The sequence below is a fragment of the Staurois parvus genome, unplaced genomic scaffold (assembly GCF_062004578.1).
Source record: "Staurois parvus isolate SC_StPar_1 unplaced genomic scaffold, SC_StPar_1.0 ptg000109l, whole genome shotgun sequence".
In the NCBI taxonomy this organism is placed as follows: domain Eukaryota; kingdom Metazoa; phylum Chordata; class Amphibia; order Anura; family Ranidae; genus Staurois; species Staurois parvus.
The window spans coordinates 95,275-114,110 of NW_028317905.1; the positions used below are offsets into that span (position 1 = coordinate 95,275).

Below are 18,836 nucleotides of genomic sequence, written 5' to 3' on the forward strand. Positions count from 1 at the left end.
AGGGGGACAGAGGACACTACTGTGGGGAGTGATGTGAAGGGGGACAGAGGACACTACTGTGGGGAGTGATGTGAAGGGGGACATAGGACTTTGCTGTGGGAGATATTGTGAAGGTGGACACAGGACACTATTGTGGGGAGTGATGTGAAGGGGGACAGAGGACACTACTTTGGGGCGTGATGTGAAGGGGGACAGATGGCACTACTGTGGGGGGTGATGTGGAGGCGGGCAAGGGACATTGCTCTGGGGGGTGATGTGAAGGTGGACATATGACACTACTGTGGGGGGTGATGTGAAGGTGGACAGGGGACATCACTGTGGGGGGTGATGTGAAGGTGGACAGGGGACATTACTGTGGGGGGTGATGTGAAGGTGGACAGGGCACATTGCTGTGGGAGGTGATGTGAAGGTGGACAGATGACACTACTGTGGGGGGTGATGTGGAGGCGGGCAAGGGACATTGCTCTGGGGGGTGATGTGAAGGTGGACATATGACACTACTGTGGGGGGTGATGTGAAGGTGGACAGGGGACAACACTGTGGGGGGTGATGTGAAGGTGGACAGGGGACATTACTGTGGGGGGTGATGTGAAGGTGGACAGGGCACATTGCTGTGGGGGGTGATGTGAAGGTGGACAGATGACACTACTGTGGGGGGTGATGTGGAGGCGGGCAAGGGACATTGCTCTGGGGGGAGATGTGAAGGTGGACATATGACATTACTGTGGGGGGTGATGTGAAGGTGGACAGATGACACTACTGTGGGGGGTGATGTGGAGGCGGGCAAGGGACATTGCTCTGGGGGGTGATGTGAAGGTGGACATATGACACTACTGTGGGGGGTGATGTGAAGGTGGACAGGGGACATCACTGTGGGGGGTGATGTGAAGGTGGATAGATGACACTACTGTGGGGGGTGATGTGGAGGCGGGCAAGGGACATTGCTCTGGGGGGTGAGGTGGACATATGACACTACTGTGGGGGGTGATGTGAAGGTGGACAGAGGACACTACTGTGGGGAGTGATGTGAAGGGGGACAGAGGACACTACTGTGGGGAGTGATGTGAAGGGGGACATAGGACTTTGCTGTGGGAGATATTGTGAAGGTGGACACAGGACACTATTGTGGGGAGTGATGTGAAGGGGGACAGAGGACACTACTTTGGGGAGTGATGTGAAGGGGGACAGATGGCACTACTGTGGGGGGTGATGTGGAGGCGGGTAAGGGACATTGCTCTGGGGGGTGATGTGAAGGTGGACATATGACAATACTGTGGGGGGTGATGTGAAGGTGGACAGGGGACATCACTGTGGGGGGTGATGTAAAGGTGGACAGGGGACATTACTGTGGGGGGTGATGTGAAGGTGGACAGGGCACATTGCTGTGGGAGGTGATGTGAAGGTGGACAGATGACACTACTGTGGGGGGTGATGTGGAGGCGGGCAAGGGACATTGTTCTGGGGGGTGATGTGAAGGTGGACATATGACACTACTGTGGGGGGTGATGTGAAGGTGGACAGGGGACAACACTGTGGGGGGTTATGTGAAGGTGGACAGGGGACATTACTGTGGGGGGTGATGTGAAGGTGGACAGGGCACATTGCTGTGGGGGGTGATGTGAAGGTGGACAGATGACACTACTGTGGGGGGTGATGTGGAGGCAGGCAAGGGACATTGCTCTGGGGGGAGATGTGAAGGTGGACATATGACATTACTGTGGGGGGTGATGTGAAGGTGGACAGATGACACTACTGTGGGGGATGATGTGGAGGCGGGCAAGGGACATTGCTCTGGGGGGTGATGTGAAGGTGGACATATGACACTACTGTGGGGGGTGATGTGAAGGTGGACAGGGGACATCACTGTGGGGGGTGATGTGAAGGTGGATAGATGACACTACTGTGGGGGGTGATGTGGAGGCGGGCAAGGGACATTGCTCTGGGGGGTGATGTGAAGGTGGACATATGACACTACTGTGGGGGGTGATGTGAAGGTGGACAGAGGACACTACTGTGGGGAGTGATGTGAAGGGGGACAGAAGACACTACTGTGGGGAGTGATGTGAAGGGGGACATAGGACTTTGCTGTGGGAGATATTGTGAAGGTGGACAGAGGACACTATTGTGGGGAGTGATGTGAAGGGGGACAGAGGACACTACTTTGGGGAGTGATGTGAAGGGGGACAGATGGCACTACTGTGGGGGGTGATGTGGAGGCGGGCAAGGGACATCGCTCTGGGGGGTGATGTGAAGGTGGACATATGACACTACTGTGGGGGGTGATGTGAAGGTGGACAGGGGACATCACTGTGGGGGGTGATGTGAAGGTGGACAGGGGACATTACTGTGGGGGGTGATGTGAAGGTGGACAGGGCACATTTCTGTGGGGGTTGATGTGAAGGTGGACAGATGACACTACTGTGGGGGGTGATGTGGAGGCGGGCAAGGGACATTGCTCTGGGGGGTGATGTGAAGGTGGACATATGACACTACTGTGGGGGGTGATGTGAAGGTGGACAGGTGACATCACTGTGGGAGGTGATGTGAAGGTGGACAGGGGACATTACTGTGGGGCGTGATGTGAAGGTGGACAGGGCACATTGCTGTGGGGGGTGATGTGAAGGTGGATAGATGACACTACTGTGGGGGGTGATGTGGAGGCAGGCAAAGGACATTGCTGTGGGGGGTGATGTGAAGGTGGACATATGACACTACTGTGGGGGGTGATGTGAAGGTGGACAGAGGACATTGCTGTGGGAGGTTGATGTGAAGGGGGACAGAGGACTTTGCTGTGGTAGATATTGTGAAGGTGGACAGAGGACACTACTGTGGGGAGTGATGTGAAGGGGGACATAGGACTTTGCTGTGGGAGATTGTGAAGGTGGACAGAGGACACTATTGTGGGGAGTGATGTGAAGGGGGACAGAGGACACTACTTTGGGGAGTGATGTGAAGGGGGACAGATGGCACTACTGTGGGGGGTGATGTGGAGAGGGGCAAGGGACATTGCTCTGGGGGGTGATGTGAAGGTGGACATATGACACTACTGTGGGGGGTGATGTGAAGGTGGACAGGGGACATCACTGTGGGGGGTGATGTGAAGGTGGACAGGGGACATTACTGTGGGGGGTGATGTGAAGGTGGACAGGGCACATTGCTGTGGGGGGTGATGTGAAGGTGGACAGATGACACTACTGGGGGGGGGGTGATGTGGAGGCGGGCAAGGGACATTGCTCTGGGGGGTGATGTGAAGGTGGACATATGACACTACTGTGGGGGGTGATGTGAAGGTGGACAGGGGACATCACTGTGGGGGGTGATGTGAAGGTGGACAGGGGACATTACTGTGGGGGGTGATGTGAAGTTGGACAGGGCACATTGCTGTGGGGGGTGATGTGAAGGTGGACAGATGACACTACTGTGGGGGGTGATGTGGAGGCAGACAAGGGACATTGCTCTGGGGGGTGATGTGAAGGTGGACATATGACACTACTGTGGGGGGTGATGTGAAGGTGGAAAGGGGACATCACTGTGGGGGGTGATGTGAAGGTGGACAGGGGACATTACTGTGGGAGGTGATGTGAAGGTGGACAGGGGACATTACTGTGGGGGGTGATGTGAAGGTGGACAGGGCACATTGCTGTGGGGGGTGATGTGAAGGTGGATAGATGACACTACTGTGGGGGGTGATGTGGAGGCGGGCAAGGAACACTACTGTTAGGAGTGATGTGAAGGAGGACATAGGACTTTGCTGTGGGAGATATTGTGAAGGTGGACAGAGGACACTATTGTGGGGAGTGATGTGAAGGGGGACAGAGGTCACTACTTTGGGGAGTGATGTGAAGGTGGACAGATGGCACTGCTGTGGGGGGTGATGTGGAGGCGGGCAAGGGACATTGCTCTGGGGGGTGATGTGAAGGTGGACATATGACACTACTGTGGGGGGTGATGTGAAGGTGGACAGGGGACATCACTGTGGGGGGTGATGTGAAGTTGGACAGGGGACATTACTGTGGGGGGTGATGTGAAGTTGGACAGGTCACATTGTTGTGGGGGGTGATGTGAAGGTGGACAGATGACACTACTGTGGGGGGTGATGTGGTGGCGGGCAAGGGACATTGCTGTGGGGGGTGATGTGAAAGTGGACATATGACACTACTGTGGGGGGTGAAGGTGGACAGGTGATGTGAAGGTGGACAGATGACACTACTGTGGGGGGTGATGTGGAGGCGGGCAAGGGACATTGCTCTGGGGGGTGATGTGAAGGTGGACATATGACACTACTGTGGGGGGTGATGTGAAGGTGGACAAGGGACATTACTGTGGGGGGTGATGTGAAGGTTGAAAGATGACACTACTGTGGGGGGTGACATTACTGTAGGGGGTGATGTGAAGGTGGACAGAGGACATTACTGTGGGGGGTGATGTGAAGGTGGACATATGACACTACTGTGGGGGGTGATGTGAAGGCGGACAAGGGACATTACTGTGGGGGGTGATGTGAAGGTGGACAGGGGACATTACTGTGGGGGGTGATGTGAAGGTGGACAGGGGACATTACTGTGGGAGGTGATGTGAAGGTGGACAGGGCACATTGCTGTGGGGGGTGATGTGAAGGTGTACAGGGGACATTGCTGTGGGAGGTGACGTGAAGGTGGACAGGGGACATTGCTGTGGGAGGTGATGTGAAGGTGGACAGGGGACATTACTGTGGGGGGTGAAGTGAAGGTGGACAGAGGACATTGCTGTGGGAGGTTGATGTGAAGGGGGACAGAGGACTTTGCTGTGGTAGATATTGTGAAGGTGGACAGAGGACACTACTGTGGGGAGTGATGTGAAGGGGGACATAGGACTTTGCTGTGGGAGATATTGTGAAGGTGGACAGAGGACACTATTGTGGGGAGTGATGTGAAGGGGGACAGATGGCACTACTGTGGGGGGTGATGTGGAGGGGTGCAAGGGACATTGCTCTGGGGGGTGATGTGAAGGTGGACATATGACACTACTGTGGGGGGTGATGTGAAGGTGGACAGGGGACATCACTGTGGGGGGTGATGTGAAGGTGGACAGGGGACATTACTGTGGGGGGTGATGTGAAGTTGGACAGGGCACATTGCTGTGGGGGGTGATGTGAAGGTGGACAGATGACACTACTGTGGGGGGTGATGTGGAGGCGGGCAAGGGACATTGCTCTGGGGGGTGATGTGAAGGTGGACATATGACACTACTTTGGGGGGTGATGTGAAGGTGGAAAGGGGACATCACTTTGGGGGGTGATGTGAAGGTGGACAGGGACATTACTGTGGGAGGTGATGTGAAGGTGGACAGGGCACATTGCTGTGGGGGGTGATGTGAAGGTGGATAGATGACACTACTGTGGGGGGTGATGTGGAGGCGGGCAAGGGACACTACTGTGAGGAGTGATGTGAAGGAGGACATAGGACTTTGCTGTGGGAGATATTGTGAAGGTGGACAGAGGACACTATTGTGGGGAGTGATGTGAAGGGGGACAGATGGCACTACTGTGGGGGGTGATGTGGAGGGGGGCAAGGGACATTGCTCTGGGGGGTGATGTGAAGGTGGACATATGACACTACTGTGGGGGGTGATGTGAAGGTGGACAGGGGACATCACTGTGGGGGGTGATGTGAAGGTGGACAGGGGTCATTACTGTGGGAGGTGATGTGAAGGTGGACAGGGGACATTACTGTGGGGGGTGATGTGAAGGTGGATAGATGACACTACTCTGGGGGGTGATGTGGAGGCGGGCAAGGGACACTACTGTGAGGAGTGATGTGAAGGAGGACATAGGACTTTGCTGTGGGAGATATTGTGAAGGTGGACAGAGGACACTATTGTGGGGAGTGATGTGAAGGGGGACAGAGGACACTACTTTGGGGAGTGATGTGAAGGTGGACAGATGGCACTACTGTGGAGGGTGATGTGGAGGCGGGCAAGGGACATTGCTCTGGGGGGTGATGTGAAGGTGGACATATGACACTACTGTGAGGGGTGATGTGAAGATGGACATATGACACTACTGTGGGGGGTGATGTGAAGGTGGACAGGGGACATCACTGTGGGGGGTGATGTGAAGGTGGACAGGGGACATTACTGTGGGGGGTGATGTGAATTTGGACAGGGCACATTGCTGTGGGGGGTGATGTGAAGGTGGACAGATGACACTACTGTGGGGGGTGATGTGGTGGCGGGCAAGGGACATTGCTCTGGGGGGTGATGTGAAGGTGGACAGATGACACTACTGTGGGGGGTGATGTGAACGTGGACAGGGGACATTACTGTGGGGGGTCATGTGGAGGCGGGCAAGGGACATTACTGTGGGGGGTGATGTGAAGGCGGACAGGGGACATTACTGTGGGGGGTGATGTGAAGGTGGACAGGGGACATTACTGTGGGAGGTGATGTGAAGGTGGACAGGGGACATTGCTGTTGGGGGGTGATGTGAAGGTGGACAGGGGACATTACTGTGGGGGGTGAAGTGAAGGTGGACAGAGGACATTGCTGTGGGAGGTTGATGTGAAGGGGGACAGAGGACTTTGCTGTCGTAGATATTGTGAAGGTGGACAGAGGACACTACTGTGGGGAGTGATGTGAAGGGGGACAGAGGACACTACTGTGGGGAGTGATGTGAAGGGGGACATAGGACTTTGCTGTGGGAGATATTGTGAAGGTGGACAGAGGACACTATTGTGGGGAGTGATGTGAAGGGGGACAGAGGACACTACTTTGGGGAGTGATGTGAAGGGGGACAGAGGACACTACTTTGGGGAGTGATGTGAAGGGGGACAGAGGACACTACTTTGGGGAGTGATGTGAAGGGGGACAGAGGACACTACTGTGGGGAGTGATGTGATGGGGGACAGAGCACACTACTGTGCGGAGTGATGTGAAGGGGGACAGAGGACACTACTGTGGGGAGTAATGTGAAGGGGGACAGGGAACACTACTGTGGGGAGTGATGTGAAGGGGAACAGGGGACATTGCTGTGGGAGGTGATGTGAAAGTGGACAGGGGACATTGCTGTGGGAGGTGATGTGAAGGTGGACAGGGGACATTACTGTGGGAGGTGATGTGAACGTGTACAGGGGACATTACTGTGGGAGGTGATGTGAAGGTGGAGAGGAGACATTACTGTGGGTTGTGATGTGAAGGTGGAAAGAGGACATTACTGTAGGGGTTGATGTGAAGGTGGACAGAGGACATTACTGTGGGGGGTGATGTGAAGGTGGACAGCTGACACTACTGTGGGGGGTGATGTGGAGGCGGGCAAGGGACATTGCTCTGGGGGGTGATGTGAAGGTGGACATATGACACTACTGTGGGGGGGTGATGTGAAGGTGGACAGGGGACATCACTGTGGGGGGTGATGTGAAGGTGGACAGGGGACATTACTGTGGGAGGTGATGTGAAGGTGGACAGGGGACATTACTGTGGGGGGTGATGTGAAGGTGGAAAGGAGACATTACTGTGGGATGTGATGTGAAGGTGGAAAGGGGACATTACTGTAGGGGGTGATGTGAAGGTGGACAGAGGACATTACTGTGGGGGGTGATGTGAAGGTGGAAAGATGACACTACTGTGGGGGGTGATGTGGAGGCGGGCAAGGGACATTGCTGTGGGGGGTGATGTGGAGGCGGGCAAGGGACATTGCTGTGGGGGGTGATGTGAAGGCGGACAAGGGACATTACTGTGGGGGGTGATGTGAAGGTGGACAGGGGACATTACTGTGGGGGGTGATGTGAAGGTGGACAGATGACACTACTGTGGGGGGTGATGTGAAGGTGGACAGGGGACATTACTGTGGGGGGTGATGTGGAGGCGGGCAAGGGACATTACTGTGGGGGGTGATGTGAAGGTGGACAGGGGACATTACTGTGGGGGGTGATGTGAAGGTGGACAGAGGACATTGCTGTGGGAGGTTGATGTGAAGCGGGACAGAGTACTTTGCTGTGGTATATATTGTGAAGGGGGACAGAGGACACTAGTGTGGGGAGTGATGTGAAGGGGGACAGAGGACACTACTGTGGGGAGTGATGTGAAGGGGGACAGAGGACTTTGCTGTGGAGACATTGTGAAGGTGGACAGAGGACACTATTGTGGGGAGTGATGTGAAGAGGGACAGAGGACACTACTGTGGGGAGTGATGTGAAGGAGGACAGAGGACTTTGCTGTGGGAGATATTGTGAAGGGAGACAGAGGACACTATTGTTGGGAGTGATGTGAAGGGGGACAGAGGACACTACTGTGGGGAGTGATGTGAAGGGGGACAGAGGACACTACTGTTCGGAGTGATGTGAAGGGGGACAGAGGACACTACTGTGGGGAGTGATGTGAAGAGGGACAGAGGACACTTCTGTGCGGAGTGATGTGAAGGGGGATAGAGGACTCTACTGTGGGGAGTGATGTGAAGGGGGACAGAGGACTTTACTGTCTGAGATATTGTGAAGGGGGACAGAGGACACTACTGTGGGGAGTGATGTGAAGGGGGACAGAGGACTTTACTGTCTGAGATATTGTGAAGGGGGACAGAGGACACTACTGTGGGGAGTGATGTGAAGGGGGGAGACTTCCTTTTGCAAAGAGCAATCCATACGATCTTGGTCAGCCAATTGTCGCAATTGTGAGCAAACGTTTGGTACTGTGGATGCTTCCATGTCTAGTTTGATATAACTTATTAGCTGCTTCTATCATGGTGAACTTTTCTGTGTGGAAAAAAAGGTAAAAAAAAAGGTAAAAAATGTTTGTGTACAGTGTTGCATGGCCGCGTAATTGTCATTCAAAGTGCGACAGTGCTGAAAGCTGAAAATTGTTTGTGGGTGGGAAGGGGGTGAAAGTACTCGGTATTGAAGTGGTTAAGGAATATACCTGCTCTTCCAGAACAGTCAGCCTTTTCTCCAGCAGACACAGCATGGCGGAGACACTGCACCAGACACAAATATGGCACGTCAGGAATACATTATATAACATAAATGTAAAAGCGGTATGATATTACAGATACAGCACTTTTCTTAGTTCAGCAGTCAGGGTAGCAGACAATAATCAGATATTAGAATCTCAATAAACTGCTCCTGAGCCTGGAGATCGAAGTAATTAACACCTAGATGCAGGGGCAGACTGACCATTCTGGCACTTCCCGTGGGCCCGGGGTCAGTTATTGGGGGCCCATGAGATGCCCCTGGTACCTTTCATAGGCTTATTTGGGTGTGATTTCAGTGTGGGCAAGGACACAGGGGCCCTATTATCCCCTATTGCCCAGGGGCCCCATGAATTGCCAGTCTGCCCCTGTCTAGATGTCAAGTAGCTTTTGACAGTGTAAGGGACCGCCCGGCGGTACTACTAGCACTCCACTGATCAGGCGTCCCCAGCGCATGGAATCTAAGCCCCAGAGTACTTGTTCACCAGGGCCCCTGATGGTGGGGATGGACTTGGAGTACCCTGAGACCAGGTCGTGACTACTGAGAACACCCGTCAGTGGTAGGGGTATTCGCCAGGGGCTCCCACGGGGAAGAGCCTGATATGAGGAGGTCGGGAGACCCCATTGGGATGGATGGCTGAGCACGTACAAGGTCAGTCAGGCCGGGTCGGTAACTATGGGGATGGTGCGGTACAAAGCAGCAGGCAGAGAATAGTCGGGTCACACGCCAGGTCAGCAACAGAAGGTCAGGTCCAATAGGGGGCATCCAGGAGAGAGGTCAGGCAAAGCAAGGGTCTGGGCAGGAGAATACAGCAGGGTCAGGTACAATCCGGGTCAGCAACTTACAAAATACAGGTTCGCAAATACAGGATACAGGATAGACCAGAAGGCACTGAATGACTGCTCAGGGCCATTTAAATATCGCGCCCTGCGCTGTCATTGCTGCCAAGTGCACGCCCGCGGCCTCTACTGCGCTTGCACGAGCTCGATCGCCGCGGTCGGCCAGGCCTTAGTGCCCGTGTCCCTGCACAGGGCGGTGCACTGCGCCTGTGCCGAGACCAGCGCCGCGGCGATCCCTGACATTGCCCCCCATCTACGGGCAACCTCCGGATGCCCACCCAATCTCTCCAACACGGGTGATCACGAAGAAACTCCCGGACAAGTCTAGGTGCATGAACATTCTGGGCTGGTTCCCAGGAATTGTCCTCAGGACCATAGCCTTTCCATTTAATTAGAAATTGGGTCTAGTCCCCCTTCCTTTGGCACTTCAGGATCGTTTCCACCTCAAATTCTTCTTGTCCTTCAACAGTTATGGCCTCCGGAGGCCTGGATTCTCGTTCTGGGAAGGCATCAGGAATCACTGGTTTAAGCAAGGACACATGGAATACTGGATGAATCTTGAACGTTTCAGGAAGGATAAGCTCATATGCCACCTCGTTGATCATTCGCTTCACACAAAAAGGCCCCACAAATTTAGGTCCCAATTTCTTCAATGGTACGAAGTGGGCCATCTTTGACAGTCGATCAATGACCACAAGGATCGCGTTGTGGTCTTGGGACGGTGGGAGCTCGACTATAAAGTCCATCTCGATCCTTTGCCAAGGTCGTTCGGGAATCGGCAAACGCCGCAGCAGTCCCCAAGCCCTGTTCCTCGATGGCTTGTTTTTCTGGCAAATGGTACAGGATCTTTCATAGAGCTTGCAATCCTTGGCCATGTTCGGCCACCAAAAAGAGCGTTGGAGAAGCTCCAGGGTCTTGGCTGGGCCAAAGTGTCCTGCCATCGGGTGGTCATGGCAATGTCCCAAGACAAGGGTTCGGACTTTTTCAGGTACCATGATTAATCCTTCCTTCCATAGGAGTCCCCCCTTGCTCTGGAGGGACACCCCAACTGGGGTTGACGTGGCCGTGGATGCATCCATTAGCTTGGACCGAAGGTCTGTCTGGAGCGCCAAGAAATTTCCTGAAGACAGAATAGTATCAGGTACCGGTTCTTCTTTGGAGTCCTCAAACATGCGTGATAATGCATCAGGTTTCATATTTTTAGATCCGGGCCTGTACGTGATATGAAAAGTGAACCTTGAGAAGAACAGTGCCCGTCTCGCCCTGCCGTGGGCGTAAACGTTTGGCGGTTCTCAGGTACTCAAGATTCTTATGATCCGTGAAGATCAAGATGGGGTGTGAGGCACCTTCCAGCAAGTACCTCCATTCTTCGAGTGCTGTTTTGATGGCTAACAACTCTCGATCGCCGATATCGTAGTTCTTCTCGGCTGGGGTAAGTTTCCTTGAGAAGAACGCTACGGGATGGAGTAATTCTTTGGTGCCTTTTCGCTGGGACAGGATGGACCCCACCGCATTCTCCGATGCATTTACTTCCAAGATGTAGGGCAGGGCAGCGTCCAAATGGCCCAGAATGGGTGCCGAGGTAAATATCTTCTTCAAGGCCTCAAAGGCTTCCTGAGCCTCCGGCGTCCATCTGAACCGGGTTCCAAGTTTGGTTAGCTGAGTTATGGGGGAGACAAGACCCGAGAAGTTCTTAATGAACTCCTGATAAAAGTTTGCAAAACCGATAAACCGCTGGACGCCATTTTTGTCTGTGGGTACAGGCCAATCCAAAATCGCAGAGACTTTTTGAGGGTGCATCGCGACCCCCGTGGTGGAGATAATCAGACCCAGAAACGTAATGCTAGATTGCTCGAAACAACACTTATCTGCCTTGGCGTATAACCCATGGTGACGCAGCCGCCCCAACATCCTTGCACATGTATCCTGTGATCCTTCAGGAAGGATGAGAAGATCAGTATATCGTCCAGGTAAATGATAACAAAAATGTCAAGGAAATCCCTGAAAATATTGTTTACAAAATGTTGGAATGTGGCCAGAGCATTGCACAGCCCAAATGGCATGACCAGATATTTGAAATGCCCAAACTGGGTACGGAATTCTGTCTTCCACTCGTCCCCCTCCCTTATGCGAACCAGGTTGTAGGCCCCCCTTAGGTCAAGTTTAGTAAATATGACCGCAGCCTTCAGGCTCTGAAATAACTCTGGTACCAATGGCAACGGGTAACGATTTTAAATCGTGACTCTGTTCAGCTCCCGATAGTCAATACACGGTCTCAGAGACTTGTCTTTTTTTTCCACGAAGAAGATCCCTGCCCCTGCTGGTGAAGTGGAGAGACGGATGAACCCCTTCTGGAGACTGTCCTCTATATATTCCTTCAGGGCCCCCAATTCAAGTTCAGATAGGGGAAACATTTGCCCAAAAGGAATCTCGGAAGCGGGCAACAAATCAATGGGACAGTCATACGGGCGGTGGGGGGGGCAGGGTATCTGCTCCTCGCTTACTGAATACATCCAAGAACTCATGATATGCTGCGGGAATAACCTGTTTCAGATCAGAGTCCCCTTCGGAGCATAGGAGGACCCGGGGGGCTGCCGGGCCTCAAGGGCGACAGTGTTCCTGACAGTATGGGGAAGGGAACAAGATTAACCCGGTTTCCCAGTCAATTTGGGGGTTATGGGCCCGCAACCAAGGGAGCCCCAAAATGACTGGGAAAAGAGGTGACGCAATGGCATCCAGACGGAGGAATTCCTGGTGCTGATTGGCAATGGTAGTGGCAATGGGAGGAGTTTCCTGATTAACCACTCCTGATTTTATCTGGGAGCCATCGGCCAAGAATATGTTAAAGCCCCTCTTTCTGGGTTGGAGGGGAATTCTCTGCTGGCGAGCAAAGTCTAGATCCAGGAAACAACTGCATGCCCCCAAATCAATTATGGCTTTCACCTCCACGGTCCTTTCTGGAAGCTGAAAGGAGAGGGGCACGACTAAGTATTGGGAAGGACTGACATTGCCAATAGACAAAGAAGAAAAAGAGGTACACTTGCTCATTTTCTGAGGGCAGGATCGTACCATATGACCGGCTTCACCACAGTAGAGGCAGAGGTTCTGAGAGCGTCTCCGCTGGCGTTCTTCTGGTGATAATTTAGGCCGAGCCAGGCCTTGTTGCATGGGTTCTTGAACATCTCCTGGAGGTGGATTCTGGACACTTGGTCTGGTTGGTTGGCTGGGGCCTTGGAATGGACCCCAGGTATTTCCGCGACCCTGGCCGGACCTCTCAAACCTGCATTCCCGCAGTCTTCGGTCTATTTTTATCGTCAGGGCAATTAGGTCCTCTAATGACTCGGGAACCTCCACCCGGGCCAGCTCATCCTTTAGGGGTTCTGACAGACCCATGTGGAACTGGTGCAGCAAAGCAAACTCGTTCCAGCGTGTGTCCCCCATCCAACGCCTAAATTCAGAGGCGTATTCCTCTGCCGCCCGACGGCCCTGTCGGAGCGTGTATAGGGTTGCTTCGGCAGAGGCTGCCCGCTGTGGGTCATCATACAGGATGGCCATCGCTTCAAAAAAGTCATTGACCGTTCTCAGGTGAGGGTGATTGTTTCCCCTTAACCGATGGGCCCAGTCTTGGGGCTCACCCTGCAACAGTGAGATTATAAATCCCACTTTCACAGATTCAGTTAGAAAGGTGCGGGGTTGTAGTTCAAAAAACAGGAGGCAGGACTCACGAAAAGACCTGAAGCGTGTGTGGTCCCCGTGGAAACGCTCCGGTAAGGGTACTTGGGGTTCTGCCATAGGCAGCGGGGCAGAAGCCCCTGAAGGTGGTCCAAGAGCTACCGCGGCCGGGGGTGCGGAAACCGGGGCCTGTGGAGCAGGGTCAGATATGGAGCAGGTCTGGAAACGATTTTCCAGCTGCATACATTTGTCCTGCAGGGCCGCTACGGCCTGCGTCAAGGTAGATAGATGCCTGCAAATATCCTCCAGCGGGGAGGGCCCTCCTCTAGGCTCAGTCATGGCCTTCTGCTACTGTAAGGGACCGCCCGGCGGTACCACTAGCACTCCACTGATCAGGCGTCCCCAGCGCACGGAATCTAAGCCCCAGAGTACTTGTTCACCAGGGCCCCTGATGGTGGGGATGGACTTGGAGTACCTTGAGATCAGGTTGTGACTACTGAGGACACCCATCAGTGGTAGGGGTATTCGCCAGGGGCTCCCACGGGGAAGAGCCTGATATGAGGAGGTCGGGAGACCCCGTTGGGATGGATGGCTGAGCATGTACAAGGTCAGGCAGGCCGGGTCGGTAACTATGGGGATGGTGTGGAACAAAGCAGCAGGCAGAGAATAGTCGGGTCACACGCCAGGTCAGCAACAGAAGGTCAGGTCCAATAGGGGGCATCCAGGAGAGAGGTCAGGCAAAGCAAGGGTCTGAGCAGGAGAATACAGCAGGGTCAGGTACAATCCGGGTCAGCAACTTACAAAAAACAGGTTCGCAAATACAGGATACAGGATAGACCAGAAGGCACTGAATGACAGCTCAGGGCTGTTTAAATATCGCGCCCTGCGCTGTCATTGGTGCCAAAAGCGCGCCTGTGGCCTCTACTGCGCATGCGCAAGCTCAATCGCCGCAGTCGGCCAGGCCCTAGTGCCTATGTCCCTGCACAGGGTGGTGCACTGCGCCTACGCCGAGACCAGAGCCGCGGCGATCCCCGACAGACAGTCTTGTGTGCGAATAATGATGGACAACGATGGACAATGATGTTTTTTTTTGCTAGAAAATTACGTAGAACCCTCAAACATTATATATTATTTAAAGCAGAGGCCCTAGAGAATAAATTGGTGGGTTTTGCAATTTGTTTATGTCACACGGTATTTGCACAATAGTTTTTTAAATGCAATTTTTTGGGGAAAAAATACCTTTTTTTAATTTTAATGCAAAAAAACCCCACAAAACATAATCTAGTTTATTCTTAAATATAAAACATGATGTTACACTGAGTGAATAGAAACCAAGCATGTCACTCTTTAAAACTATGCACGCCTGTGCAACGGCAATAAACGATGTACATTTTACTATCCATAGGCAACGCTTTAAAAGCCTTTACAGGTTACCACTTTAGATTTACAGAAGAGGTATATTACTAGAATTAGTGCCCATGGCTTGACCTTTGTGGTGATGTGATGGATTTGGTAAAATGTCTATTTCGTTTCCTATTGAATATATATATATATGCTATTTCTATAAGTTTTATAAATATTTACTTTTATACTTTAATACATATGTTGTGTGAATATGTTCTGCCTGCTGGGCTTTGTGGTACTATAAGAAATCCTTGCTTAAGAAATGTCTGCTCACACACACAGACCCCCTCCCACCGTGTGATTTGGGAAAACAAAGGAATGTTTTTCTTCTCTATGAGATAAGACGGAAGAAGATCACACCTATACCATGACGGAGATTGTTTTTGTGTGGAAATGACCAATCAAAGACTAATATAATGCTTATGCTGTTGTCACATGACTCTTGCATCATTCTGCATATATAAGTTCACTTTCTCATTATAATAAACTAGAAGTGTTCATAGACTGAACTTGTGTGTCAGCGTGAGTCCCTTCCAATGTGCGCACATTTCAAAGCTAGCATCATAAATTAGGACAGGAACAGATAAGCACTGGACAATTAGGTCCAAGACTAAAACAGCTGGTGCCGAAACCCGGGACTCCGAGTAATGAACCTGCAGCCAGCCGCCATGAAAAGGCGTTTGGTGTCAGTCAAACTGGACAGGCCGGAGATTGATCACCTCTCGGAGCATGGTAAGATATATTTTGCTATCTTACCATTGCTTATCCTGTCTTTGTTGTTGATTCATACCTGTGCCTAGTACGGCTGCTAAAGGTCACTAAAGGCAGGTAACTTTGCTTGCCGGAGTTTATTTAAATATACCTGCATGTGCTTATCTGTTACCTGGGTCTCTGTTGTGTGTTTTTATGTATCAGTCTTGAGGTGGAAGAGGAGTGGACCTACTGAGGGTTTTGACACATAATTTCTCTTGGGTGTGTGGTAACCTTGTGTGTTGACCACAAGAGAGGAGGTGTCGGGTACGCGTCACGGTAGTGTGACAGCGGGTTGCCGTAACTGTTTGTGTGGGTTACGAAGATTTACTCAGTGATCTGTACTCATAGCCCACCAAGATAGACTGCTATGTTATGTCCTAAATGTGTGTCTGTGAGCTAATGTTTGCCATTCATAACAGAAGGTTGGGGTTTGTTAAGGGTTAAGGAAAGTCTGGACAGCAGCCTGTGAAGTGTCTTAGATTCCTGTTAGAAAGGACAGAGAAGGGGGGAGGAGATGGGTCAGAAGCTGATAAGACCCTAGAAAGGAATGTTAGCAGGTGCCCTGGTTGCAGAGAGAGAAGAGGAAAAGTATGTGGAATTAAAGATAAGGAGGTATGGCGAAGAAAAAGAAAAAAAAGGAGAAGAAAGATGTCTTAGTTGACAAACATGTGCTGAAGACAGCAAGAAGTTTGGTATAATGTAGCCAAAGTTATCCACAAAGAGTAGTGGACAGAACAGGTATTGCTACAGGGAAAAAAAAAAATAAACTGTTTATGTGTTAAATATTGAAAAGGATTACTGGCATGTGATATTGTAAAGAAGAGAGAAGGAAGTGAAGCAGTTAAAAAGTTATCTAAAGTAGCGAAAGTTTGTAAGCTGAAGGTCAGGATTGGCATAAATCATTGTAGGAACAGAGAGGAATGTTATGTGATAAATAGAGATGAGCGAATCGAACCAGGCGAACCGGAATTCAATACGAATTTCAGGAAATATTCGTCGAATCCGAAATTTTGCCTACTTTGGGTGCGCGAATCGAATATTTCCCGATCAGCCGGCAAAAGTGTCCCTGCAGTGAGCTCCGCTATTTCTGACAGTTCTCTGACAGAAGGAACACATGTACAGCGGTTGAAACATTGTATCTATTAGTTTCCATTTAGGATACAGATGTTTCAACCGCTGTACATGTGAAGAAGCTGTCAGAGAACTGTCAGAAATAGAGGAACTCTGCACATACACTTTTTGCCGGTTTGGAATTCTTATTTTCATCCTACTTCTTCTTCTTCTTCTTCATCCTCATCCTCAGAAGAAGAAGAAGAGGATGAGGATGAAGAAGAAGAAGAAGAAGTAGGATTAAAATAAGAATAATTCCAAGCCGGCAAAAAGTGTATGTGCAGAGTTCCTCTATTCTGCAGATACACTTAGAGGAGCTCTGCTGATACACTTAGAGGAGCTCTGCAGATACACTTTTTGCCGGCTTGGAATTAATCTTATTTTTATCCTACTTCTTCTTCTTCTTCTTCTTCATCCTCATCCTCAGAAGAAGAAGAAGAGGATGAGGAAGAAGAAGAAGAAGAAGAAGTAGGATGAAAATAAGAATAATTCCAAGCCGGCAAAAAGTGTATGTGCAGAGTTCCTCTATTCTGCAGATACACTTAGAGGAGCTCTGCTGATACACTTAGAGGAGCTCTGGAGATACACTTTTTGCCGGCTTGGAATTAATCTTATTTTCATCCTACTTCTTCTTCTTCATCCTCATCCTCTTCTTCTTCTTCTGAGGATGAGGATGAGGATGAAGAAGAAGAAGAAGAAGAAGTAGGATGAAAATAAGTAGGATTAAAATAAGGTTGAAACCGCTGTATGGAGGGAATGTCCCAGAATTGTCAGAAATAGACTATTTCTGACAGTTCTGGGACATTCCCTCCATACAGCGGTTGAAACCGCTGTATGGAGTGAATGTCCCAGAACTGTCAGAAATAGACTATTTCTGACAGTTCTGGGACATTCCCTCCATACAGCGGTTGAAACATTGTATCTATTTGTTTCCATAAATGGATCCATTTATGGAAACAAATAGATACAATGTTTCAACCGCTGTATGGAGGGAATGTCCCAGAGCTGTCAGAAATAGACTATTTCTGACAGTTCTGGGACATTCCCTCCATACAGCGGTTGAAACCGCTGTATGGAGGGAATGTCCCAGAACTGTCAGAAATAGACTATTTCTGACAGTTCTGGGACATTCCCTCCATACAGCGGTTGAAACCGCTGTATGGAGTGAATGTCCCAGAACTGTCAGAAATAGACTATTTCTGACAGTTCTGGGACATTCCCTCCATACAGCGGTTGAAACATTGTATCTATTTGTTTCCATAAATGGATCCATTTATGGAAACAAATAGATACAATGTTTCAACCGCTGTATGGAGTGAATGTCCCAGAACTGTCAGAAATAGACTATTTCTGACAGTTCTGGGACATTCACTCCATACATGTCCCAGAACTGTCAGAAATAGACAGAAACTGTCACAGAACTGTCCTTCTTCTCATCCTTCTCCTTCTTCTCATCCTTCTTCTCATCCTTCTTCTCATCCTTCTCCTTCTTCTCATCCTTCTCCTTCTCCTTCTTCTCATCCTTCTCCTCCTTCTTCTCATCCTTCTCCTTCTTCTCATCCTTCTCCTTCTTCTCATCCTTTTCCTTCTTCTCATCCTTTTCCTTCTTCTCATCCTTCTCCTTCTTCTCATCCTTCTCCTTCTCCTTCTTCTCATCCTTCTCCTTCTCCTTCTCCTTCCTCATCTCCAAGGGCATTTAAATTAAAGGTACAGTGTTCTGCACTAATTTAAAGGCTCTCTGAAGCCTAGAAACCCTTTTTATAAGTTAACTTCGTAGCAAATTAATTTGCATCTAATCAAATTTCTTCCTGGAATTCGCCGAATCAGCCGAATCAAATTTTTGAAAAATTCGCTCATCTCTAGTGATAAAGGTTTGCTGAACGTGACAGAAGTTTGGTACAAAACTGTAAAAGCGTTGCATAAAGGATAGTTGGAAGAAATTCAAGAAAAAGGCGATTGTATAATGTATGTGTATCATAAAATTGTAATTGGAAGTGTGCTAAACCACCGCCCTATGTTGGAATGTGGGGTGGAGGAGGGGAGGGACAGCCCTGCCCTTTGTCTAACACCTACTTTATGCCCACCACCCCAGCCCTGCCCAGTGCACTTCCTGATGGCAGCC

General features: G+C 50.9%; 1 protein-coding gene across 1 annotated transcript in view; it reads right to left on the reverse strand.

Annotated features, from left to right (window-relative positions):
• The window catches only part of LOC149467462 (transient receptor potential cation channel subfamily M member 2-like), a 342,560-nt gene that overhangs the window by 52,777 nt on the left and 270,947 nt on the right, over positions 1-18,836 (reverse strand). Inside the window, exon 25 of the mRNA XM_089671623.1 lies at positions 8,887-8,941. Within this exon, the coding sequence (XP_089527749.1) occupies positions 8,887-8,941 (55 nt within the window). The remainder of the gene's footprint in view (positions 1-8,886; positions 8,942-18,836) is intronic.